The sequence below is a fragment of the Staurois parvus genome, unplaced genomic scaffold (genome assembly GCF_062004578.1).
Source record: "Staurois parvus isolate SC_StPar_1 unplaced genomic scaffold, SC_StPar_1.0 ptg000439l, whole genome shotgun sequence".
Taxonomy (NCBI): domain Eukaryota; kingdom Metazoa; phylum Chordata; class Amphibia; order Anura; family Ranidae; genus Staurois; species Staurois parvus.
Window position 1 is genome coordinate 101,118 of NW_028318235.1, and position 27,724 is coordinate 128,841.

Genomic DNA, 27,724 nt, shown 5'->3' on the forward strand with positions numbered 1-27,724 from the left:
CTACACTAACATCACTCCCAGCACCTTTATTGGACATTCATTTGATGCTTGTTGCTGTTCACATATAGTGTTTGTTTGTGGGGACACACATCAGTTATTCCCTTCTCGATATGGACTTTGTAAAGATATTCATGTCATCATATGCTTTGTTAGCTATTTACTATACATTTTCTATTTATTATAATTTCAGGCGTTTACATCCTAGTACGGATTTTTTAGAGTGTATAGTGCATTCACTTTTTGTATTTTTAAGGTTCATCAACTACTCTTAATGTGTATTTGCGTTATAAACATCTGGGTTATTCTATTCTACTTTACCTTTTAGTGCTGCACTACATGTTTTACGTTTAATTTTAGAAGGTCATTGGTTTCCTTTTTAGCCCTTTTGGGGGTCGTCTCATTGTTGCGCATCTAGTGCACCTGTTAATTTCATTAACATCAAAGCAGCTGAAACTGATTAACAACCCCCTCTACTACATAACTGACCAGATCAATATCCCAGGAGTTTAGTCACTTGTCCTCCAGAGGATGTACCCCCTTTCTTGACCAGGCCATTTTTTGCGATACGGCTCCGTTATTTTAACTGTCAATTGTGCAGTCATGCAACACTGCACCCAAATGAAATTTACATCCTTTTTTTCCCCCCACAAATAGAGATTTCTGTCAGTGGTATTTGATCGGCTGTGCTTTTTTTATTTTTTGCACTATAAACAAAGACCGACAATTAAAAAAAAAAAAAAAAATATATATATATATAAAAATTTGAATTTTGTCATAAATTTTAGGCCAAAATGTATTCTGTTACATATCTTGCTAAACAAAAATCCCAATACGTGTAAATTAATTGGTTTACATGTAAGTTATAGCATTTAGAAATGGTGGTGTGTATATATACTGGACTTTTTTTTTTCACTAGTAATGGTGGCGGCATTCTGAGACTGGGGGAAACTGACTTGGTGTCACTGACATCCCCAGTGACACCAATACAGTGAATCAGTGCTAATAAAAAAGCATTGACACTGTACTAATACCAATGGGCAGGAAGGGGTTTTCATCTTGGGCGATCAAAGGGTTAACTGTTTACTGTTTTACTATGTGGGCTGTGTGTGTGTGTGTTTTACTGTAAGCATGCTGCTTTGTATGGCTCTGCCATGCAGAGTCATACAAAGCAGAGTGCAGCAGCTGACGGGAGAGATAATGTATTACATAAAATAAACTTATATATAAATATATATATAAAATCGAGCGCAGTATGAGGATGTAGATAGGGTAGCTGCTGGCACTAAAAGGCACCTCGTGAACCTCCAGAGTAATGGTAAAATATGAAAGTGCAGCGCTAACTTAAACAATGATTACACATAAGATAGATCCCATATGAATGTGGATCGGCAAAAAAGACGGCGTCAGTTCATCAGATGTGCTAAATACGTATACAGTCTCCAACACTTGAAGAGCCAGGGATAGTAGATATCAGAAATGATAAAGAAAAGCCAAGTAATGCACTGACCAGATAGCGCAAGTTAAAGCGCATGGGACATTTAAGACCTGTCCCTGGTACTCAGCCACTGTATCACTGGAGCAAGGCGGTGTCATCTATAGGGTGACCACTAGATGTCATCTGTCCGGATGGAAGCTGTGTCCAGCCACTGTGTTGATGGATCAGGTGGGTGTTGTCTGTAGGGTGACCACTAGATGTCATCGGTTCCAGGAGAAGCTGTATCACGGATCCAGGGATGTCACTGCAGATGTGTTCTTGTTAGGCACAATCCCAGGACCTACTGGATTTACAGGCTCCCCAGAAATAAAGAGCCCGTGGAAAAAGGCCTCAAATAGTGTGATAACGTTTATTTAAAATTGAACAATCAGAAAAGAACTTACTTAGCAAAGGTACAGCTGCTTATAAACGGCCAGACCGGAGGTACATGTACATAAGATAAACATAGCTTGGCACTTCCCTAACGCGTATCGTGTAAGTACACATCATCAGAGGGGACTGTGCCAGTGTTAGGTGTGGTGTTTTAAACCTAAAAAGGCGCCAAAAACACCGCAATGCGGCGGCACCGTTATTGCCGGTTCGCGCATGCGCAGTAGCGATCGGCCGTTCGCGCATGCGCAGTAGCGTCCGCGGCGGCCATTTTAAAGAAGACCGACATGAATGTATGGACATACAGGTGTTGGTTCTGCAGTGATCTTACTGGGAATAAGATACTGCAATCCTAAAAACGCACGGGGCAAGTATAGTAATGCGTGGACCATACTGTGTGCCCCCTTGTAGCAAAAAAACGGCCTGGTGAAAGGCAAGGTTATAAAAATATAAATGAGTGGGATCTCATATATGAAGTGATTCTGGCACTGAATAAAAACCAAATACATCAAATATGACAAACATGTGGATTAAAAAACATCTGGTTAAAAGTAATACCCATGAAATATACAATTATAAAACCAAATGTACTGAGATTATGGTGCATCGAATATGTTAAAGCGATCAAGAGATAAAGGTGCATCGACTTTTTTAAAAACGATCTAAACACTCAAATGGAAATACAGATAAAGTAAAAGTAATCTGATTAAGAAGTGAGATCATGAAAAGTGCTTAAAGATCGATCAGCTGGTATCGATAAAACAATTGATATCTAATTCTACATTTAGTCCTTGTGGAGCTTGGGACTGTAGAAGATAAATCCACTTGGTCTCAAGCATAGAGACCGCGCGTTTTTTGTGGGTACCTCTCCAGTTACTTTTGATGATATCTATACCCACAAATCGCAGGGAGTGTGGATTCTTATTGTGTCGCTGGCGGTAATGCATAGACAAGGAGTGTTCCTTGTAACCTTTCTTAATATTGACCAGGTGTTCCCTCAGCCTGTCTCGCAGTCTCCTTGTCGTTCTACATTTACATACAGGTCTCTTCCCCCCATTGAAAATACTTGGAGATCGCCGGGTGTTGGTGGGGAATCACTGGCTGGGACCCGGTGATTGACAGCCAAGGCCACGAATGGCAGTGGGGTAGGGAGCGCGCACACCCCCTACCTGGAACTGCAAAATCACATATACAGTTGTGTTCAAAATAATAGCAGTGTGTTGAATACAGTGAATACAGCTCAAAATCCTTCTAACATTTATTTCCATACACACAAATGCATTGGGAACACTACACATTCTATTCCAAATCAAAACATGAAGAAAAATATATCAAATTTGTGTTGTTCCTCTAAAATAAATTTAAGAAAAGTGAATATTAGACTGTTCAAAAAAATAGCAGCATTTGTATTATTCTTTACAAACTCAAACATTCACTATACATACTGAAAAATGTTTGAAGATTTTGCTTTCCTTTGAATCGCTTAATTTATATTTAGTTGTATAACCACTGTTTCTGAGAACTGCTGTACATCTGTGTTGCATGGAGTCAGCCAACTTCTGGTACCTGTGAACAGGTATTCCAGCCCAGGATTATTGTACTACATTCCACAGTTCTTCTCTATTTCTTGGTTTTGCCTCAGAAACTGCATTTTTTTGATGTCACTCCACAATTTTTCTATTGGATTAAGATTCGGGGATTGGGCTGGCCACTCCATAACGTCAATCTTGTTGGTCTGGAAGATGTTGCACATTTACTGGTGTATTTGGGGTTGTTGTCTTGTTGGAACACCCATTTCAAGGGCATTTCCTCTTCAGCATAAGGTAGCATGGCCTCTTCAATTATTCTGATGTGTTAAAACTGATCCATGGTCACTGGTATGCGATAAATAGGCCCAACACCGTAGTATGAGAAGCATCCCCCCATATCATGATGCTTGCGCTACCATGCTTCACTGTCTTCACAGTGTACTGTGGCTTGAATTCAGTGTTTGGGGGTCATCTGACAAACTGTCTCCGGCCACTAGACCCAAAAAGAACAATCTTACTTTCATCAGTCCACAAAATGTTGCGCCATTTCTCTTTAGGCCAGTCAATGTGCTCTTTGGCAAATTGTAACCTCTTCAGCACGTCTTTTTTTCAACAGTGGGACTTTTCGGGGGGTTCTTGCAGATAGCTTGGCTTCACATAGGCATCTTCTAATTGTAACAGTACTCACAGGTAACTTTAGACCTTCTTTGATCTTCCTGGAGCTGATTGTTGGCTGAGTCCTTGCCATTTTGGCTATTCTTCTATCCATTCGAATGCTAGTTTTTCGCTTTCTTCCACGTCTTTCAGTTTTGGTTGCCATTTTAAAGCATATGTGATCATTTTAGCTGAGCAGCCTATCATTTTCTGCACTTTGTTTGGAATCATTGTCATGTTGGAAGACCCAGCCACGTTTCATCTTCAATGCCCTTGCTGATGGAAGGAGGTTTGCACTCTAAATCTCACGATACATGGCCCCATTCATTCTGTCCTGTACATGGATCAGTCGTCCTGGTCCCTTTGCGGAGAAACAGCCCCAAAGCATGATGTTGCCACCCCCATGCTTCACAGTAGCTATGGAGTTCTTTGGATGCAACTCAGCAATCTCTCTCCTCCAAACACGACGAGTTGTGTTTCTACCAAACCGTTCTATTTTGGTTTCATCTGACCATATGACATTCTCCCAATCCTCTTCTGGATCATCCAAATGCTCTCTAGCAAACTTCAGACGGGCCTGGACATGTACTGGCTTAAGCAGGGGGACAAGTCTGGCACTGCAGGATCTGAGTCCCTGGCGGCGTAGTGTGTTACTGATGGTAGCCTTTGTTACGTTGGTCCCAGCTCTCTGCAGGTCATTCACTGGGTCCCCCCGTGTGGTCCTGGGATTTTTGCTCACCGTTCTTGTGATCATTTTGACCCCACGGGGTGAGATCTTGCGTGGAGCCCCAGATCGAGGGAGATTATCAGTGGTCTTGTATGTCTTCCATTTTCTTATTATTGCTCCCACAGTTGATTTGTTCACACCAAGCTGCTTGCCTATTGCCGATTCAGTCTTCCCAGCCTGGTGCAGGTCTACAATTTTGTTTCTGGTGTCCTTCGACAGCTCTTTGGTCTTCACCATAGTGGAGTTTGGAGTGTGACTGTTTGAGGTTGAGTCTTTTATACTGATAAGTTCAAACAGGTGCCATTGATATAGGTAATGAGTGCAGGACAGGGGAGCCTCTTAGAGAAGAAGCTACAGCTCTGTGTGAGCCAGAAATCTTGGTTATTTGTAGGTGACCAAATACTTATTTTCCACCATAATTTGCAAATAAATTCTTTCCAAATCAGCCAATGTGATTGTCCTGGATTTTTTTTCTCAATTTGTCTCTTAGTTGAGGTCTACCTATGATGCCAATTACAGGCCTCTCTCATCTTTTTAAGTGGGAGAACTTGCACAATTGTTGGCTGACTAAATACTTTTTTGCCCCACTGTTCGTGCTTTTGCGCACCTGCTCCACCCTGTAGCAGTATTTCCACTATAGGGTGGCACGGAAGCAGCTAATTGACTTGATACTATGCTCCGATTAAAAAGTGTTCCTTTAATTTTTTTGAGCAATGTACTATCGTCAATGCCACCAGATCTCCATTTGTAAGCTAAGCAGAAATTTGTGGGGAACTGTATTGAATGCTTTGGCAAAATCCAGATACATTACATCCACAGGTCTTCCTCTACCTAGATTACAGCTTGCTTCCTCGTAGAATGTTCACAGGTTGCTCTAGCAAGAACCATCTTTCATAAATCCATGCTGGTTACTACTAGTGCTACTGTTTTCATAATCAAATTCTTGGATATGGTCCGTTATCATCCCGTTCAGTAGTGTACATATTGATGTTAGGCTGGCTGGTCTGTAGTTCACAGGTATGTATCTTGGTTATTTTTTTAATATTGGTACCATAGTAGCTTCTCACCAATCAGCAAGTACCCTTCCAGTCATTATGCGGTCCTTAAAATATAGGAATAAAGGGTTGGCTATAACATGGCTCTTTGAGGACGCTTGAGTGTGAGCCTTCTGGTCCTGGTGATTTATTCACATTGAAATGGAACTTTAATTACAAAAATTGACAGACGGAATTTTTAATGCAGAAGAGACATACCATGTTAAAGTGGCTTACCGGCCTGTGTGCACACCTAGCTCGGTGTAGAGTTCTGGCAATGCCGAGCTTATTGCACACCAGTGCATGCACAGTACTAGTGTCATCTTGGCATAGCCAATTAAAACGGCTAGGGATCTATCCCCAGATGCATCTGGGTTGAAGATGTTAGTGGCTGGCAAGGAACTCTCAGATATTGCAGAGCTGGAGTATTGGTGAGCATAGTGCCACTTTAAGCTTTTCAGGTCTATTTTGACATTGGGTTCTGTTAGTAACTAGAGGTTTAATTACAATACAATCTTGTTTATTATACCCCTCCTTTTGCTTTCTAAGATCTGAGGAGAAGAATACATTTAATACAGTTGCCTTCTCTCTTGAACCAACTTCCCCTCATTATAGTTTATGGGACCAATATGCTCTAACTTCGCCTTTTTACTGTTAATGTCCTTAAAGTGGTTGTTAAGGCTTAAGGTTTTTTAACTTCATGCATAAAACTTTACAAAAGATGGAAATAAGATAATTTCCAGTAAGCACAACTATCCCCATAACACAATGCGAGAAACATAAGTATTCTCCTATTTCTAAATTGTCCGTAAAGATGACACAAAGAGATAATGAGGGAAACGCAAGATATTATTACTACTTTCCTGCAATGGATTTGTGTAAGACCCAAATTGACTTCACCGAGAAATTACATTCTTATGTTTCCGCTATTGAGACTTAGAACTTTAGTTAAAAAGGCAATGTTGAAGCAGGATGTCACTATGAAGGAGGTTGAGGAAAAGGTAACCCTGTATGCTCCCCATAAATCTCTCTGGGTTTTGACAGTTTTCCATAGAGTGGTACCAGTCATACCGGGAAACACTGACCCCACATTTTCTTTAGGTGTTAAAAGTGGTTGTAAAGGCTCTAGGTTTTTTTCGCCTTCATGCATTCTTTGCATGAAGGTAAAAAACCTTCTCTCCAACGGCCCCCCTAATACTCACCTAAGCCCCCCTCTCGATCCTGCGATGTGCACTGGAGTCTCAGCTATCCCGGGACTCCCTATCCTCATTGGCTGAGACAGCAGTGGAAGCCATTGGCTGATGTTGCTGCTGATGCCATCAATCACATCCAATGAAAAGCCGTCAATCACAGCCAATGAGAAGTTAGGGGGTGGGGGCGATCCTCAGCTCTGTGTGCATGGCGCAGCGGCTGGGGAGTGCACATGTTCAGGTGCCCCATAGCAAGCTGTTTGCTATGGGGGCACCCAACAGGAGGGAGGGGCCAGGAGCGCCGACGGGGGACCCAAGAAGAGGAGGATCAGGTCTGCTCTCTGCAAAACCAGTGTATACAGCAGGTAAGTATAACAAGTTTAAAATAGATAAAGTGCAGCGCTAAAATCAACAAGCAAAGAAATCGATCTGAAAAATTCGATCTAAAAAGTTCAATCTAAAATTTTGTTATCAAATGTTCAGTTAGTTCATCAATATGATATTAAAGTGGGCACAGCTATGAGGAATCCGAAAAATGGCAGAAATGCGCACTCACCGACCGCGCATAGGAAATGCGCATGTGTGTATTAAATCCCACAGATACCGATCTCCCTCAGGAAGGGATGTCATCAAATGATAGTCTGCTGGGCTCACAGGACCTCCTTAGGATCAGGATGGATCAGCCGGATAAAGAATCCCTCCAGGTGAAGGCTTCCCTCCTCTGGATGTAGTATAAAATTGGAAGCTGTGTCTGCTGACCCCTCAATGAGGGGCAAAAAGTGGAAGAGTACCCATAGTGTAGTATGTCACAAAAACTTTATTGATAACAAACTTAGTGCAGGGTAAATCTGTGTAGGTACTGGCAAATGCCAGGAATATAATGCAGGAAAACAGAGGGTTAAAAAATGTGTTACTGACCCTGTATAGTAGAGTAGCCGCCAGACCTCCTCGTGGTCTGGGCGGCAATAAGGCGTCACAGGCTGTCAGTTCCTCCTGAGGCCTTTCGTGCTAAGGCACATCATCAGAGGGGACACTGACAGCTCTGTGACGGACGCCAAATGTTTAAATAATGAAAAACGGGAGTCCCGCATGCGCACTAACTCGCCGCCATTTTCGCAGAGACCCAGCAACTGTGCATGCGCGCGCGGCTAGGCGCCATTTTGCCGTGGATATAGAAAGCTGTCAGCTGAAGTGTATTACACATCGCTGGCAGAGCACACAGAACGGTGCATGTGAGTCAGAAGCAGTGGCTCATTAATCCCAGGGGAGACAATCGGTAAATTAACCCCGGTATTCTATAAAAGAAAACAGCTATAAGCCACTTCCCAAAATAGTGCAACACCAAATTGGTGGTTAAATGAGGGGAAAAAAGATAATATACCCACGGCTTGAAAAGGTGCTCCGGGTGCTCAAATCTGTAAACTGATTACAATATAGCATAAAATACACAATAATATGTACAATTAATATAAAAGAGCAGGGACAATTTCTAATGTACAGTAATCGCCACCATCAAAAGGAAAGGACCGGTTTAGCTGCATTTTGAGACACCACTTTTTGCCAAAAAATTAAATTTAAAGCGATAGCTGAAATATATTTATGACAGCGATCTTAAGCGCATCAAATCGCTTATATGCCACTAAATAGTGGTACTGAGTCCCAGGGAGATAATCATAGATAGCGAGTCTCCCTACTTAATGATTATTCACCAACTGATGAGTTCTCGGGGAAAAAACAATATGTCCATGGCATATAAAGGTGCTCGGGGTACAGCAATAAATAGTAACCATAATAAAAAATTCCAATTACATGAATAAAAGGGGGAAATATATTCCTATATAAAAACACCAATATTAATAAAAGTTATTCATAAACAAGTGAATAAGATAGCAGAAAATGAATAGAATAGCTATGATAATATGTGAACTAGATAAAAAGCCCATATTAGTCACTCCTGAATAGATAAAAACCACAAATATGACTAAAGAATGACTGAAAGATATATTAATGGGTGTACAGGATGTTAATTATTTGCTATAAAGCAATTAACATCGATTTCGATATTGTGTCCCCTAGGGTACAGGGTATCCAATTCGTAGACCCATTTAGTTTCTGATTGCGATACGGCTCTGGTTTTGTTCATGCCTATCCAGTGTGCTCTCTTAAGCGGTCACGAAGTCGTCTAGTCGTGCGCCCCACATACTGTTTGTGGCATGGACATTGCAGGAGATACACCACAAATTTACTATTACATGAAATGAATCGATTGATTGTGTATGGTTTCCCACTTGTAAACAATTCAAAGGTATTAGTTCTACATTTCCTAATACCATTGTATTTACAGATGACACACTTATTACAAGGGTAAAACCCTTTTAGCTCATCAAAAAATGTGGTGCCGGTCAGGGGGTTCACTACGTTTGGTGCTATTTGGTGCCTGATTGCTGTCGCTTTCCGGAAAATAATCTCCGGTTTTTCTGGTAAGATTTTAGACAGTGTGGGATCCAGTTTCAATAAGTTCCAATTTTTCTTTAGGATTCCCCCAATCTGTCCAAACTGCGTGGAAAAGGTTGTGACAAAGGGGCAGATTCTTGATTCTGTTGGTCTCGGTTTATCAGCATATTATTTCTGTCACATTGAGCAATCGTCTGTATAGTGTCATCCAGAATGTCCTCCAGGTAACCCTTTTCTAGGAACCTTTTCTTTAATATCATAGCCTGATCAAAGTAAGTATCCATGTCTGTACAGTTGCGTCGGATGCGCATGAACTGACCTTTCGGAATATTACTCAACCAATTAGGGTGATGACAGCTACTGGTTGGAATGCAGCTATTCCTATCTGTACTTTTAAAGAAGGATTTTGTAACAATTTTACCATTAAGGTTAATCAATGTGAGATCTAAAAAATTGATTTCGGATTGACTGTATGTAAATGTAAGGCTGATATTGAGCTTGTTGTGATTGAGGCTAGTAAAAAAGTTAACCAAAGATTTTTTTTCTCCATTCCAGAGGAGAATAATGTCATCAATGTACCTCTTATACATAACTAATTCTGGCCAGTCTCTAGCGTAAATGAGGTCCTCTTCCCACCGAGACATGAAGAGGTTCGCTAGGCTGGGGGCAAACTTAGCCCCCATTGCGACTCCCTTAGTTTGCAAGTAATATGACTCAATACATCACTGAGGTTAACAATATCCTTAGTGACAGTGCCACATATAAGCTTTTATCACGTGACCCAATGCTAGGCTATAGGAAGGAGCTTAAGAAAATCATCACTAAAGGCTATGATTTAAATATCTTAAACAAGAAAGAGAAAGCATTCCTGTGCCCTTCGGCACCTAAATTGCCTATATTATACATTGCCTATATTATATTATAATTATAATATATTATATATTATAATTATATTATAAATTGCCTATATTATATTACAGTGACCTCTCTGCCTCATATTTTTTAAAGGACCATTTTTACCCATAAATATGCAGTTGTGTGCTAGAATTTAGTCACCCAGGTTAAGATCTTTTATATTTGTTGCCCATTGGAATGCACTGACTAATGCCATTAATTAATATGTTCTCAGCAAGGGATGTAGGATTTCTAACTGGTGAGCACCTACTTTAGGTTTCTTTTTGTGCCCTAGTCTTTATGCTTCAAAAACCCCTTGTTACACGTCATTGAACAATCCAGGGTCTTTCCCATGTGGATAAAATGCATTTAAATATTGTGAATTTAATACAATATCCAGGATTGTCACTTCCTGTATGACTCAGGAAAAATTAAAAATTAGGAGTTATATTATTTGTGGGATGAATTATGTGGTCTATTTGATTTCTTGCACGGCATGCATGATACAATACGTGGATTGCATGATTTATCCCCTTAAGGAATCGTATCAGTCGTCCGCTGCCGCTGCAGTCGGTGACTGCCAGTCTGCTCTGCCCCTCCAGAGCTCACTGGGGTGCTGGGCTGTGCAGGGGGTTGGAGCACCTGGCCCAGCCTCCCAGCGAGCCACTGAGAGACTTTGGCCTTACTTCACCTTTAAGAAATGACAACTCAGGGAGCAATTACATCTGCCCATTCAATATCTGGATAATTGAAGTGCCCCATGCAAATAACATTGCCCTGCCTCATTGCCATTTCTAACTGTGGGAGGAGATCGGTCTTCTCCTCATCCTTCAGGTTAGGAGGCCTGTAGCATATACCCACTATTAATTTCCCTTTTATTTTTTTCCCTATGATGCTCCAGCCACAAGCATTCCACCTTCTCCTTTGCCCCATAGCAATGTCTTACCCCATATTCACTGGCAAAACATTCCTGATATGCTAATCATGGAGAAGTAGGGTCAAAGCCTCTTTGCAAACCACTGAGAGGCTTTGGCTCTACTTCTCCTTTAAGAAATGACAAGCCTTAGATGAGTGAGCAGTTTTGTCTGCCCAGTCAGTATCTGGATAATTGAATTCCCCCATTATTATAACATTGCCATTTCTAACTGTAAAAGGAGATTGATTTTCCCCTCATCCTTCAAGTTAGGTGGCCTGTAGCATATTAAAGTATACCTAAAGGCAAAACTTTTTTAGTTTTGTATAGAGTGGAGAGGAATTAGAATGCTTGTCAGTTTCTTTTGCTGTCTGTGCTGCCTTTAACCACTTCCTGCCCAGGGCAATTTTCAGCTTTCAGCGCTATCACACTTTGAATGATAATTGCGCGGTCATGCAATACTGTACCCATATGATTTTTTTACCATTTTTTGAGGCAGATGAAGCTTTATTTTGGTGGTATTTATTCACCGCTGGGATTTTTAATTTTTTTGCTATGTAAATGAAAAAGTCCAAACATTTTGAAAAAAAGTGTTTTTCTTATAAAATTCTGCAAATAAATAATCTTTCATCATAAATCTTGGCCAAAATGTATTCCGTTATATTTTTATTAAAAAAAAAAGCCAAATTACTTTATAAACAAAAATTATAATTTTTAAACATTTTGTTTACATTTTTATTTTATTTTTTTTATTTTATTTATTTTTTTTATATATACTTTCACCCTAGCAGTACAGTGTCACCATGGTGACACTGTACTACTTGTGGGGGGTGATGATTTTTTTTTTTTTTTTTTTACAGTGATTGCTTTTACACCCATATAGGATGTAAAAGCAATCATTTCTCTTTCTCTCTGTCTGCATTCTTGCAGCCATTGAGAAATAGTGAGTGAGCTGTGATTGGTCACAGTTTGTCACATGGTACAAGGCTGTTGTGAATAGCCTTGTACCATGTGAGCTCTGTGATCATTCACAGATTTCACACGTAGTAAGCAATGATGTCACGAGTGACATCTTGCTTACTACTTTGCATGTGATCACTGATTGGCCAATCAGTGATCACATGATCGGGACCTCGTACAGAGGTCCCATCCGATCGGTGTTTCACTGTGTCCGGATGACACAGCGGGCACCGGATCGCGGTGCTGCACGCTCCCAGGGAGTGCGCACAGGTAGAAATGGCGGGTGCCATTTATGAACGGCAACTCGCTCCTGGGGTGCCACCGCCCTGCTGTTTATAAACAGCAGGTGGACCACAAGTGGTTAAGGAGATTCACCTTTTCTGATGGAATTGCCTTGTTTAACATTATTAGTAAGAAAGTACAAGATAAACTCAAATTGTGGGTTGTCCCCAGAAAAATAATAGGACATTAGTTCTGGTGACTTGGGGTTCCCTAAGGAATACCCTTAATTTGCAGGAAAATCTCCATAATGGGATGCAGATGGTGAAAAAAAAGTTCACAGTACCTTCATACTCTGTGTCTTCGTACACACAGTGCCTCAGTCACAGTGCCTCAATATTCACAGTGCCCCAGTCACTCACAGCACTTCAGTGCTTCTGTACCAGCAGAGCCCCTAGTAAGTCTCTGTCCCTTTCCAGTGATCCTTTCACACAGCCATAACCTCAACCTCACTCCTACACTCCTGATGCTCCTTTTCCACAGCACCACAACACTCACTGCTGGGGTCTTGGATTACTTCATTGTCACTGCTCTGCCTGGGTTCCCACTTAATTCTTGCTGCTCAGCCTCTCACAGCATCCTTTCAGCTTGTCCAGTGCCCTTTTGACGTGTCCAGTGTGCCCTCTTGATTTGTCCAGTGCACACACACACTATGTCCAGTGCCTTTTCATCATGTCTAGCGCCCTTTTAGGGTGTCCAGCACCCTCAATAGTGGAGTTTGAGGACACCGTGACTACCTGCACTGGTCTGGTGATATTGTAACACTGTGGCAGTGATCTGAGGTCTGGTGGCACTGGGACTGATGTGGCAGAAATCAGGAACGCTCTTGATGGCCTACATTGGTCTTATGCTAATAGGACTGGTTTGGCAGGGATCAGGAACACCGTTTCTGGCTGCTCTGGTCTGGCGTCACTATCACTGATTCTATGCTGATTGGGGACACTGTAACTGGCTACACTATTATGGTGACACGAGACTTTTGCAGTGGTGATTGGGGATGCGGGAGACCATTTATATATACCTTTCTGCATCCAGGAAGCCACCGTCCAGCCATATTATTGCATTCTCTGGATGGGATATGGTTAATTGAGAGTCAAAACAAAACCCTCCAAAGTCTGTATATGCAGTAAATCATGCTTGTTATACTCGATGTGGAAGCTAAGGGGTTAATCCTCGGGTAAAAGGGCTGTTTAATCCTGATTTCTCTGATCCTCCTCTTCTTCCACAGTCCCAAATCCATCTGCTGATAGTACAAAGATATAGGAGGTCATCTGCACATGCTCAGTTTGGTGTGTAATGCTAGAGAGGGTTTTTTTTTTGGGGGGGGGGTTGCATGTGATCAGCACAGTGCCAAACTACACTGCCCAGACAGAGGGTCAGGGGTCATGCATCCTCATAGGACAGTCAAAGGAGAATTAAAACGCCTCCTGTCTTTGGACAGAACTAATAGAAGTCTGGGTATTGTGGAAGACCAGATATAGTGAATGCAGGGTCCTGGGTTTAGTAACACTTTAGGTTCTACATTATTTTTTAATTTTGCTGTAAAATGATAGAGAAAAAAGGATTCTATGATGCATACACTGTTACTGGTTTTTAGGCAGCCAAGACAATTTCTAATGTACATTTCTATTAATATTCTACACAGCAATATTTTTGTACACCTGTACCGTGTTACCTGTTGTAATTAATTTTTAAGGTAATAAAAACATGAAAAAAAAATACTGTAAAGTTCTGCCTAAAATAAATAAAATTGCAGCTTACCTTTTTTTTAGTTGCTCTATTTTGGACCCTCTGGCAATAAAAAAAAATCTGACTTAATTCTCTTTGTTTATGAGGGGGGTGGGCAGCTGTGTTTGCCATAATTAACCCTGTCTGTACAGTGCAGTGCAGGCAGATCTTCAGCATACATTGTAACTAGATTTGAGCACTGTCTGTCCTAACAAAGGGTTACATGTTTAGAGGGTAGGCTTTTTGCAATGTATTCTAGAGTCACTTTGGCATTGTTCAAAAAAATTAGGCATGCTGTGTGAATGGGAACATATAACAAACATGTACTGATATTTTCTCAAATTTGACTGCAAACGTGGAAATTTACTTTAAATTCTGGAGCATAATAATGACCTCAAAACTATCAAGAACTTTGTGCATCAAAAAAGAATAAGGAATATGGAAGTAAAACAGCCAAAGTCTGTAGTAAAACTGTAGCAAGCTATTTAACAGGCTTAGAACAACCTACCATGTGAGCACCTTCAAAACTACTAAATTGATAATACGTGGAAATATGAATATACGTGAGATACTCAATTTAAAATTCTTCATAGAGCACGCCAGGCATCTAAAAAGGCATACACACAGGCATGTATTTTGTTCATAAATCACCATCCTCATTCTAGTTATCTATTTTTTCGAACTATCAAAACATCATCCTTGATAAACCCAATTTGATTCATTTATTATGGCAGTGCCCAATAATCGAGAAATTCTGGCAAAAGGGTATACAGTTTATGGATCCTATATTAGAGTCTACTAGGTTGTTGTGCCCATCTATGTGCCTTATTACACTATATATGAAAGTCAATGAGTGGCCACAGGTAGTACTTGGAACATGGGAAATTGTTTGTTGGGGAGCCAAAAAGATTATATTGACTCAATGGATCCAGCCTAACTCTCCTTCTTTAGAGGATCTTAAAGCGACTATATTTAGATTATGCATGATTGATGCATTGGATACCCAGAGAAATAAGGACATATGCATACACCTGGTCTAGCTGTACCGGTTATATGACTGAGGCGTTGCCTGCGGATCAGCTTCGCAAAATAATGACCATTTTCTACATACTACATGGTACAATATGGAAAAGCTAAGGGGTACTTTGGGATGGCTCAAAATATAGTGTAGAACAGCGGTCACCAAACTTTCCAAAGAAAGGGCCAGTTTACTGTCCTTCAGACTTTAGAGGGGACAGCTGTGCTCAGTGGTAGCAAACAATACCCTATCTTTAATATTTAACAGTTTTCAGAGAAATAGTATGTTCCAGTGGAAGCAATAGTGCCCCATTGGTGGTGTCAGTGGAAAAAATAAAGCCCCTTCCTTGGTGTCAGTGGAAGGAATAGTGCCCTCTTGTTGGTATCAGTGACATGAATTATGACCCATTGTTGGTGTCAGTAACATGAATTATGCCCCATTGTTGGTGTCAGTGGCAGGAATTATGCCTAAAGGGCCAGGTAAAGGTAAGCAAAGGACCACATCCAGTCCCAGGGCCGTAGTTTGGAGACCATTGGTATAGTAGTTTACTTTTTTATAGCATCTTTAAAGTAGAGCCCAAAAGGGGAAATTCTGCTTTAAGGCCTCGTCCCACGCTCACCGTTCAGGATTGGCATCTTTGGGGAGCTGGGGACAAGGCCTAGATGATCAGAAGCAGAAGTGCTCTTCTCCACAGTTTTTGTAGCTGCTTTGATTTTTTGACTGGTCAACTGCTTTAACCACTTGCCTACAGGGTACTTATACCTCCTTCCTGCCCAGGCCAATTTCCAGCTTTCAGTGCTGTCACACTTTGAATGACAATTGCGCGGTCATGCAACACTGTACCCATATGAAATTTGTATCATTTTCTGGTGACATTTTTTTGTGACAGAGCTTTCTTTTGGTGGTGTTTAATCACCTCTGGGTTTTTTATTTTTTCTTAAATCAAAAACCACTGAAAATGTTGAAAAAACATTTTTTTCAAAAACTGTTTTTTCTTAGTTTTTGTTATAAAATTTTGTAAATAATTGATTTTTCTCCTTCACTGATGTGCGCTAATGAGGCTGCAGTGATGTGCACTGATAGGCTGCACTGATGGACACTGATAGGTGGCACTGATGAGGAGGCACTGATGGGCATTGACGGGCATCACTGGGCACTGAAAGGCAGCACTCATGGCACTGTTAGGTGTCACTGACTGGCACTGTTAGGTGTCACTGACGGGCACTGATAGGCGGCACTGATGCACACTGATAGGTGGCACTGACTGGCACTGGTAGGTGGCACTGATTTACAGCTCAGATGGACACTGTGGCATTGATGTGCACTGGTAGGCACTGATATGTAGCATTGATGTGGCACTGATGGGCGCTGGCAGGTGGCATGGATGAGCACTGACAGCTGGCACTGCTGGGGGCACACTGATCATCAGTGCCCTGATGATCAGTGCACATGTCTCCTCTGAGGGATGTCGATTCCCGGCTCTGCTCTCCTCTCGAGCTGTCAGCGTGACAGCTCTTGAGGAGAGAAATGCCGATAACCGGCATTTCCCTATTTACATGTGATCAGCTGTGATTGGACACAGCTGATCACATGACCGAGCCGGCATCTTCGGCTCTTTCCGTTGATCGGTGATCCGCTGTGTCCGAGCGACACAGCGCACCACCGAGCGCCGCGCTGCATGCTTAGAATGGGACGACATCATATGACGTCCTCCCAGAACGAGAGAACCACCTTGCGCCCGTCATTGCACTATATGGCGGGCGGGAGGTGGTTAATTAGCTTGGTTAGCTTTATATTCTGTAATTGTTATTTGTATTCTGCTACATTTCTTTGGTTAAAAAATAAATAAATAAATGTATACTAATTGGTTTGTGAAAGTACAGCGTCTACAAACCACGGTATGTTTATTTGAAAATTGATCAGTCCTGATGCACTGAAAGCCTGTTTAATTTCTTGAGGCCTTAAAATGCCAGGACAGTACAAATACCCCCCAAATTACCCCTTTTTCAAAAGTTGATAATCTATTTAGTTAGAGGGATGGTAAGTTTTTTGAAATTGTTATTTTTTGTACAGTAAAGACATCAAATACAATTTGGGTTTTTTTCACAATTTTTTTGTACACTGTCACTAGTGCAGTACAGCGCCATCATATGACTGGTGTAGCTGTGGTCAGGGAAACTATTTTTTTTTTTTTTTACTTTTTAAACACTTTGTTCCTTTTTTTTTTTTTTTTTTTTTTTTTAATATCCTGCCCTCAGAGTAGTTCAGTGTTACTAGAGACACTGTACTACTCTGGGGAGGGGGGGGGATGATCATGGATTTTATTTTTTTTATATTCAACTGCTATTGCCTTCATGATGGGTTGACAAAACAGTCATGAATGGAACCCAGCTTAGTTATTGTTGACATGCTGTGATTGGCTACAGCTAATCACATGATACAGGTAGCCAATCACAGCTTCACAACACTAAGCAAGCTGGTTTCCATTCATGACTGTTTTGTTTCCATTGGTCATAGCAATCATGATACCCCAGTCGCTGATAGCGGCCGAGTACCAGAAAACGTAAACTACTGTGTACGGTGGACACAGCAGTGACAGGAGTGGCACTGTGCACACTCCTGCACAGCAGGCGTAAATGTACGTGACTGTGCCTGTATCTGCCTCCCGCTCCCTGTATATTTACTGTGAGCAGTTGACAGGTGGTTAATATATTTCTGCAAGCAGGTTTTATAGATCTATTTTAAGATTGAATTGCTGTTAGATAAGATAATCAATTACAATTTATTGTAATGATTCTTTGTGTTCTATGAAAAAATAATGGAAATTAAATAAATAAATATGCTTAAAAAAACTTTAAAATCATAAAGAACTTTGTGCATCAAAACAAGGAATAAGGAACTAAGACAGCCAAAGTCTATAGTGAAACTATAGGACGTTTTTCAGGAGGCTTGGAAAAATATACCATGTGAGCTCCTTTTAAGTGTACCCAAGAGAATTGTGCTAAAATCAAAGGGTGGCTACTCTAAAGTTTTGATTTTTTTTTTTTTTTTCCTACCCATTCACTGCACTTTATAAGTCCAGAAACATCCCAGAAACTGTCTGTATTTTTTAAATGTTCTTGCTTCACAACATTAATTATTCGCAAGTGCTTAAACTTTTGTGGAATACTTTATATTACTGTTTGAGTTTTTATTATTGACATTATTTGAGAATGTGCATATGATATTTACAAGCTGTTTTCATTTAGACATATAGTCAGTTGGCACACCCTATTCAGCAAGCCAAATCTGTGGGCCTACAGTTTCACTCCAGGATCCTGGATATTGACAATGTTGATGTAAGTGTCTGTATTTTTCTTTTATAGACATAACTAATTTTCATTTACAATTGTACAAAGCACTTAACTTTACATTTCTGCATGTTTTTCAGTTGGCAATGGGAAAGATGATGGAACAAGGTCCAGTTCTCATTATAACATTCCAGGCTCAAATTGTCATGGTTCTCAAAAATCATTTAGAAGAGGTTGTGGAAGGAGACCAGGCAAGTATAACTCAACTTTTAGCATAGACTTAAAAGTCAAAATGTAGTAGGAAATTCTGGTTGATATATTAGTTAAGACAATTCCACTCTTCACATGTCTGGATGGCTAACATGATATGTTAAATACACTTTACATATTTGTATATTAAAAGTATTCAAAATGTACCTGGAGACACCTAATACAGTACTAAACAGCTGATCTCATCTGCAGTCCTTAAAGATGAATTTCAGGTATGGTTTATTTTTACATAGTTACAATGATCCAACTTGGACCAATTTAACTGTGTATATAACTTACTTGGCCGATGCCCCTGGAAGCTGGAAATCACTGAAGGTAGACACCACTACTCCAGTGATTTCCTGTGCTGAGCAGCTGATGCATTCTGAACACATGTGATCAGCTGCTCAACACAGACACCATTTAGAGAATACTTTTCATTTTCAGAATGAATGCAAAGCATTCTACAGACAAGGTGGAGAGCATGATGTCACTGCCCCCTTGTTCAATTAGAGAACACTTTGTGTTCATTCAGAAAATGCTAAGCATTCTGAGTAGAGCCTGTGCTGAGCAGCCAACCTCCTGTGTTCAGAATGCATCAAACCAGCTGCTAAGCAAGGGACCTTGAGGCAAGTGGAGATCATTGGAGTAGCTGTGTCTACTTTACATAGTCCAACTTGGACTAAAATAACTATGTAAAAATATACCATACTTGGAATTCATCTTTAACCTGTAACTATAGGTAAAATCAAAAATGACAAATATGATGAGGTTCGTCAATAGTAATTATGCAGCAGTTTTTGTTTTTCTTAGCCGATACCCTGTTACATAGTTTTATTTACCCTTGATCCTACTAATAGATTCACTTCTTTTAACATGATTGACAGAGAGGCCTTATAATTTACACATTGTTTAAAAGCAGTGTTAAACCCAAACCATTGTGAATATTGTGGCTGCATTTGCTTTTTTTTTTTTTAGACTTTATTTCACCTGGTGATCTGGCCAGTAACATACCCTCCTGTATTAGAGTACCTGCACTCTGGATGTAGGAGCAACAGAAACAGTCAGAGTGTTAATAGTGTTCTATAGAATAGCAGATTTATATACACTAACAGATTGAAGCCAAACTCCAGCAAACACGTTAAAGGCAGTTAGAGCAACAGTTTTTTCTTAATCATACATCATGGGACACAGAGCAGGCTATAAATCATGACTATCTTGGTTATGCATCACCTATAGGTGAATGGATACTAGCTAAAACAGACAGACAGGAAGCCCTCCCCTATATAACCCCTCATATACAGGAAGTTCCTTGGCTTTGTGGCCATTGTCTTGAAATTGATGGTCAGTGAAGTTCAACTCTGCATGTGGTATTTCCAGAATTCTCAAGTGGTTTCAGCAGGGATTAGAAGACTGGGTTTCTGGATCCATTCTTATACTAGGACACTAGAATGAATGGTACCTGGGCCTCACTGCATTTGAGATGGAGCTTTCAGCAGGGATTGCCTGTAATGCAATCTTTCAGGGTTGGACCCTGGCTATGGATCCCTGCATAGTTTTGCACTGACCAAGGAGTTTCTAATAGGGTGCTGTACAGGTCCAGGGCAGTGGACCTCAAAGTTAGGGGGGGCCAGAGTCCCTGAAGGTCAAGTGTGACACTGCCCACAGGGATTGGTGAAGGTTGGATCTGTGTCTATGGACCGGATTCTGTGGCGAGATAGGGTACATGTTCCTGCAGTGTTTAAGCAAGAAACTGCCTAAGGTGACTTTCCAGCTTTGGCCTCTAGGGCAGTGGTAGTCAGTTCTTACTTCCCCTGTTTTATGTTTGTTCCTGGGCTGCTGCAGCTTTAAGCATTACAGCTGAAATAAGGGTTTTGTCTGTGCCTGTGTTTTGGGTGTTTTTCCACTGTATGGTGCCCCTATTGGCCACATAAATTGGCTTCTGGGGTTGTGATTGGCAGAAATGCATCATTGTTGGGGTGGAGTCTGTGGCCATCTTGCTAAGGGATATGAAGCCAGCATCCTCCCATACAATTGTTGACTGTTAGGTGGCTGCAACTGTGGATTTATCATCTGAGGGGCACAGAGCAGGCTTCCCTATATCATTGGGACATATGAGTCCTCACTAGGAGAAGGACACTGGACAAGCAGGGTGGTCCCGTTGGGTGTTTGTGGTGCACTGTTGCGTTTTGTGTTTCATCTATCCTCTCAGCTTAATGGGGTTGCCAGGTGGCTTAGACCTTGTGGGGAAGTGAGGAGCACAGCTGGGAAGTCTGCTCTGTGCCCCTCAGGGTGGAAGCAGAAATGCATCATATGGGGGGGGGGGGGGCAGGCTTAGTCGGCAGCCATCTTGCTGACAGATATGAAGCCAGTGTCCTTCCATACATTTTTTTTGGCAGACAGGAAGCTGCACCTATGGATTTATCACCAGAAGCACAGGGGCACAGAGCAGACTTCCATTGGGACAAGTGAGTCATCACTAGGAGAATGGCACTGGACTACAGGTTGGTCCTCCAGGGGTTTATTTTTTGTATGCTGTTTTGTTTATCTTCTCATCTGTGGGGTTGCCAGATAGCTTAGACCCAGTTTATTTCTCTGCAAGTTTAGGATGTCTTTGAGAAAACTGGGAGGGGGTACAATTGCGCCTCAGACAGTTCCTGGGGAGCCTGTTCATGTTCCCGCTGAGTTGGTGTCTCCCAAGGAACCAGATGGGAGAAGTGCATCTGAGCTGCTGAGTCTGTTTGGTATTGTGGCCACTGCAGGGGCATCAGCCTCAGCCAGTCACTAAGGTGAACCTGGAAGGCAAAATTGCTGACATGCTCACCGCAATGGTACAAGGTGGTAAGAAGAAGGAACAGTCCTCGTCACCTGACCCCCCTCCAGTTAAGGAAGGTCAGACAGTCGAATCCACGTCTGAGGACTCTGAGCCTGAAGAGGTTTAGGGGCTGTCTGTGTCCCAGGCTAAGAGGGTATTAGTGCAGTCCCTCTGAGAAGGTTCGGTCTGATTTCGGGTTGCCTCCTGCTGAATCCTCATCGGCAAGGTGAGGTCTCTTTGCGGTCTATGCGTCCGCTTCAGAGTTCATAAACTTTTCTCTTGCATCCTCTCTTAGAAATGATGAATGCTGAATGGGTTCACCTAGATAGAGTATTTGTACCACCAAATTTATCCTATGGAGGAAGTGTTTTTTAAAACAAATAGAGCATGCCTGCAGTAGAGACAGCAGTTTCCTGTCTCAATAGGAGTCTGATTTACCCTATTGATAATGTCCAAGTCTTCAAGGATCTGACTGACAAGAGACTGTAAACACAACTGGAAGCTTCCTTTGCCTTGGTAGGCTCTGCTATGAAATCAGTGGTGGCAGCCACTGAAGTTTGCCAAAACCTAAAGGCACGCATTAAGCAATTAGTGAATAAGAATCACATGCAAAGGAGGACATTAGTGAGGAGGTAATTGAATTGCCTGGAGCCCTGTGTTTTGCAATAGATGCCCTGAAGTACTTTTGTGGTTGAAAAGCTTGTCTGTTCAGCTGCCTTGTAAAAATTGCCAGCAGTTTTTCCCTTTCATAGGGAATGCTTGTTCGTTGAGGATTTGGATAAATATATCCAAAAGATCTCTGGCTGGAAAAGCTCCTATTTGTCCCTCAAGAAAAAGATCTCCAGAATATCCCCCAAAAAAGTAAAAGCTCATATAGTGCAGTATCTTTTAACCTATAACTACATGCACACATACCACTATGTATGTATAACCACCAGTGGTCAGTGACTTCATGGATTCCCCTTTTGTCTTAATCCTTATCAAAAAGAAAAAGTCATTAACCTAATCAATCCGAATCTCCTCTTTCTCCCACGAACATTCAATAGCGCAGTATATTCAAAACTGTTATTCAGATCTTTAATATATTGAGCTTACACTTTCTTGTGTTTATAAAAGTGCCAAATGTGACCCTCCACATTGCTTGTTTCCCCATATGCCAAAACACCTTACCCCCAGCAACCCCTATATGAGACAGGGTTTGGTGATTTTGCTTGGATGATTTCACCAAGCTGCTCCTCATCCACTTGCTCTGTCGGCATACAAATCCTCAAATCCCTGTAAGTAGATCACATTTATTATATTGAAAATGCTTACATTGGCAGGATGTATTTCATTTCCAGTAACCAAGATGTTCGTATTATAAATAAAACCACTTAAAAATTATTCAGTTAGTAAGTGACCACAAAATCCCAGTGCTGTAAAAAGGTTCAATGTAAATGCAATTATTATATGAGCCCAAAATTGCAAAAAAGTCTATCTTATGACATTTGTGTTCATAGGTTCATCAGTCCACCATTTCAGTGTTACCATCACTAGACATCCATGCTCCACCTCTGTGCAAAGTGACTGCTCACCTCTGTATTATACTTATACTCTCATACAGGTCATATAGCGCTCAGATCTCTTGCCCCTGGTAAAATAACATTTATAATCTGCTTTATTAGATTATAAAATAACCACTGACATTATAGATAACACCCGCAAAGAGTTGCCATGGCATCTTAGGCAGGGTTTGGTGCCTTTAGTGCGGGCCTTTATAAGGAGCAGCAAGTGTGGATGCTGTAATATGGTGGTGGTCCATGCAGAGGTACTGTTTGGCTCAAGGGGGCTGTAGGTTATTGGTCTATATGGACAAGGGAGCATTTCTCTTTTTTTAATACGTAATTTTCATAGTGCTGATATCCAACAGTCTGTTAAATGTTCGATGCACCTGCATTATATTGAAGGGCACTTGAGGTGGCATCCTGGGGCCCCATTGCAGACTCATGGCACCAGGAGAGAGAGGCTGATGCTGGAGAGCAGCAGGAGTGGGCTCACAGCACCTGGAGAAAGAGGGTGGATGATGCTGGAGAGGAGGTGGAGTGGCTCACGGCACTTGGAGAGAGAGGCTGACGCTGGAGAGGAGGAAGAGTGGGCTCACAGCACCGGGAGAGAGAGGTTGATGCTGGAGAGGTGGAGGAGCGGGCTGATGCTGGAGAGGAGGAGAGAGGGGGCTGACACTGGAGAGGTAAGATCAGCAGAAAGACGGGACACACTGACAGGGGAGCTCCAGCATGCCGACAGGAAAAGCTACAGGTACACTGAGAGAGGAAAACAGTACTTGGAGTATTTTTGTTTTACTGAGTGTATCTTTGAAGTACTTGGGAGTATTTTTAGCGTAAATTGGAGTACTGGGGGTATTTTTAGAGTAAATTGGAGTACTGGGAGTATTTTTTGGAGTACTAGGAATAATTTAGAATGAGTGGAGTAATTTGGGTAACTTGGCATATTGGGAGCAAATTGGACTATCACAAGTAGCTTGAAGTGCTGAGAGTACTGAAAGTTTCTTGGAGTATTAGAAGTAACTTGGGAATATTGGAAGTAATTGAGTGATTTGAGTAACCTGGGAGTGTTTGGGAGTAACTTGGAGTACTAGGACTGACATGAAGTGTTGCGAGTAACTTGTAGTACTGCAGTATCCCAAGTAGAGGGAGAAAAAAATTATAATCCTTCCTGGAAGATCCCCATTGGGAAGCAGGTAATATGTCCAGCAAGATTAGTGATGTGATGACCCAGTGCACACCTTGCACCCTGTATGCGTTCCTTAATTGAGCCATTTAAGGTCGAATACTGCTGTGCGAGATGTGAGCTAGTTTTTTCTTTGGAAGCCCAGATCTTGGATCTAGAAAATCAGGTAGAAACCTGAAAAGGAGCTTGGACATTACCCAGCAGGTGCTGGCGGGTGCCAATATAGATGGGGAGGAGATATGGAGGTACAGGAGCCAGAGGTAGGTAGCTGGGTGAGGGTGAGAAGGAGGCATAGGTAAGAGCCCTTAGACAGGCCAGTCCTGAGGTTGTACATCCCAACAAATATGTCAAGCTATGTGTAAAAATTGTGCAGCGCTATAAATCAAATGATATAAATAATAATCAATAAAATGGAGATAGTTCTATTAAAAGTCCATGAAGGAAAGAAAATATATATTAAAGTAGATATATATATAAAAAATTGCAACCCAAGGTGACACTGTTACTCCTGGTATGATGTTATTTAACAGTCCATGTGAGCAGCAAACAGTTAAAATGCGCACCCACCAGATACGCATAGATAATGCGCAGTATATAAATCAATGAAGATCTGCCCGGAATCCCTCTCAAGGGTGGTACTGGAGAGAACAGCCCAGGGTGGATGGATAGCATCAAGGTGGCGCTTTGCCTGGAGGTCCCCTTTAAGGATATGGATGTAAACCTCTTCTGGATATAGACATGGTCACCAGGGGGCTCTTGGGAATTAAAAGCTCACCAAAAAGCGACAAAAGGAAATGCCCATAGTGTAGTAGGTTATGATCCAAAATTTATGAGATGATGAACTGAACATACATGTGGCAAATTCCTTAGAGTGCAAATCCTTATGTAGATAAAAAAAGCAGTAAAGCAGCCTAAAGCTGCTATGAGCACTGACCAGCTGGTAAAGATATGGTGGCTGCCGGACTCCTCCAAGACGCGTTTTGTACGCAGAGTATGTCCTCAGTTGGGGAATGCCATTGCAGCCTGATGTTCTAATGACTGTATTTATAGCCAGAAATGGCGGTTCGCAATGAACGGACGCTGTTTTGCCGGAGACCGGGCGTACTGCGCATGTGCAAACGAACATGCGCGGGCGGGTGCCATTTTCCCTTGGTCTGGTTGACAATCCTCATACATGTGAATGTGAGGCAGTGGAGAGCGCATGTGCATGCGACATTAGGGCATAGCCCAGGCAGGGAGAAGACAGGTAATATGACTCTGCTCATAAGAGCAGTAAATAGGGTATATAGCCAGAGGTTATTTACACCTGATCAAAATACAGCTCCTTTGCAGGATTCACCATCAAAATCACAAAAATTATATTAAAAATATATATAGATAATAAAACGCATCTTAAGAGCTGCATAAAATACACTAAAGTAAAATCCGCTAAAGTGACTAAAAATATATATAACAATGCACAACAAACTAAAAAGGTATGACAAATCCTAAAACAATGTACAATGTCAAGCTGCATGAGGTTGGGAATATCCGCTCAGGGGTGGCATTGCTGGAGTGGTCTCCCTTGCCTAGCTGCCGGGAAATAAGTGCTTCGGTAAGGAGGGGGGCAAGGATACAGGCAAGGCTGGACAGAATGGTGGTAGGGGACTCGATCTTTAGGAGGACAGATAGGGCAATCTGTCACAAAGACCGTGATCACCAAACCGTATGCTGTTTACCGGGCGCTTGGGTTCTGCATATCGTGGATCGGATTTACAGATTATTGAGTGGGGCTGGGGAGAATCCAGCTGTCATGGTACACATTGGTACCAAAGACAGTCAGAGGAAGGTGGAGCATCCTAAAAAACGATTTCAGGGACTTAAGGGTTCTATTAAAGAGAAGGACCTCCAAGGTGGTATTCTCAGAGATCTTGTATCTCGAGCCACACTAGAGAGGCAGCAGGCGCTAAGAGGACTTAACACGTGGCTGAGGAATTGGTGCAGTAAGAATGGTGTTGGGTTCCTGGAGAACTGGGCTGACTTCTCAGGCAGCTATCAGCTATAGAGAAGGCTATAGTAAGGACAGACTGCACCTTGATGGGGAGGGTGCAGCTCTGTTGTGGGAAAGGATGATCAAAACATTGGAGGGGCTTTTAAACTAGGTGTGCGTGTGTGTGGGGGGGGGGGGGTGGATCAGAGGAAGCAATAGCCAGCAGTAAGCAAAGGTCACAGGGTGCTACAACCTTAATACCTAAACTATGGGGAAATTGGCTGACAAAACAAAAATACAGCCACAGAACAACTAAGAAGAAAAGAATATGTGCCGGTTCATAGGATAATTACATTCAGCATAAATCGCAGGATAAGGGGGCACATGGGTAGTACAAGAACACAAAATTTCAAAAAAGCCAACTTTTCTAAACTGCACACCATTTTTCATCAGTGGTCAATGTTTCTAGGATTTGGTACCATTTAATCTTATTGTATTATACAATAATACAAGATTAAATGGGACCACATCCTAGAAACATAAACACTGAGGAAAAATGGGAGTACTTTAGGAACATATTAAATAGAGGTATTAGCTAGTGTATTTCAGTAGGCAATAAAAATAAAAGAACTAAAATTAAACCTATGTTGCTAAACTATAACGTAAAAAGGCATATATTTTCCTGTTGTTTTACTGTGCCTACATTTGATTTTCAATACCATCAAGATATCAGTTCACTCTAAATTGTCTCAGTCTACTTTGTGGTTGCAGCCAGAGAGTTCCTATAACCAGAGGCTTAAGTTGGAGTCAGCAGGGGTGGGGCTTCCAGAGTGGGGTCAGGAAAGACAGGGAACCCAAAAATTACTCACAAGCCCCTGAGGGGATAGTGCTACATATGAATCAAGCTTAGCTCCCTCAATAAATATGATCATGATTATAGCCTGCTCTGTGTTCCATGATGTATGAAAACAAAACTGGATTTTTGTACTTCCCTTTAAAATCCATTTCTTAGAGTACATCACGGGACACAGAGATCCCTCCCCTCTTTCTGGAAATTCACTGCTTGCTACAAAACCGATGGTCTTCCTGTATGGGTAAGGTTACTATATATAGGGGAGGCCATCGTGTGTGTTTTTAGTCTGCCAGTGTCCATTCACCTATAGGTGGCGCATAACCCAGATGGTAATGATTATAGCCTGCTCGGTGTCCCATGATTTCCAAGAAATGGATTTTACAGGCAAGAATCAATAAAACAGGAGATAGCAATAATACAGAAAGATCTTGGGCAAATGTTATCAAGGATTGAAGAGATGGAGGGGAAAGTGATTAAAAATGCCCAAAACATCTCAAAGTTAGGAAAAAGGATGATAGAAATTAGAAGAGAACAAAGAAAGCTGCTATGTAGAATGGAGGATCAAGAAAACCGGGAT

General features: G+C 41.6%; 1 protein-coding gene across 1 annotated transcript in view; it reads left to right on the forward strand.

Moving 5' to 3' along the window:
• The window catches only part of LOC149454028 (mitochondrial import inner membrane translocase subunit TIM44-like), a 209,298-nt gene that overhangs the window by 93,216 nt on the left and 88,358 nt on the right, over nucleotides 1-27,724 (forward strand). Inside the window, exons 6-7 of the mRNA XM_089687852.1 lie at nucleotides 18,493-18,582; nucleotides 18,675-18,785. Of these exons, the coding sequence (XP_089543978.1) occupies nucleotides 18,493-18,582; nucleotides 18,675-18,785 (201 nt within the window). The remainder of the gene's footprint in view (nucleotides 1-18,492; nucleotides 18,583-18,674; nucleotides 18,786-27,724) is intronic.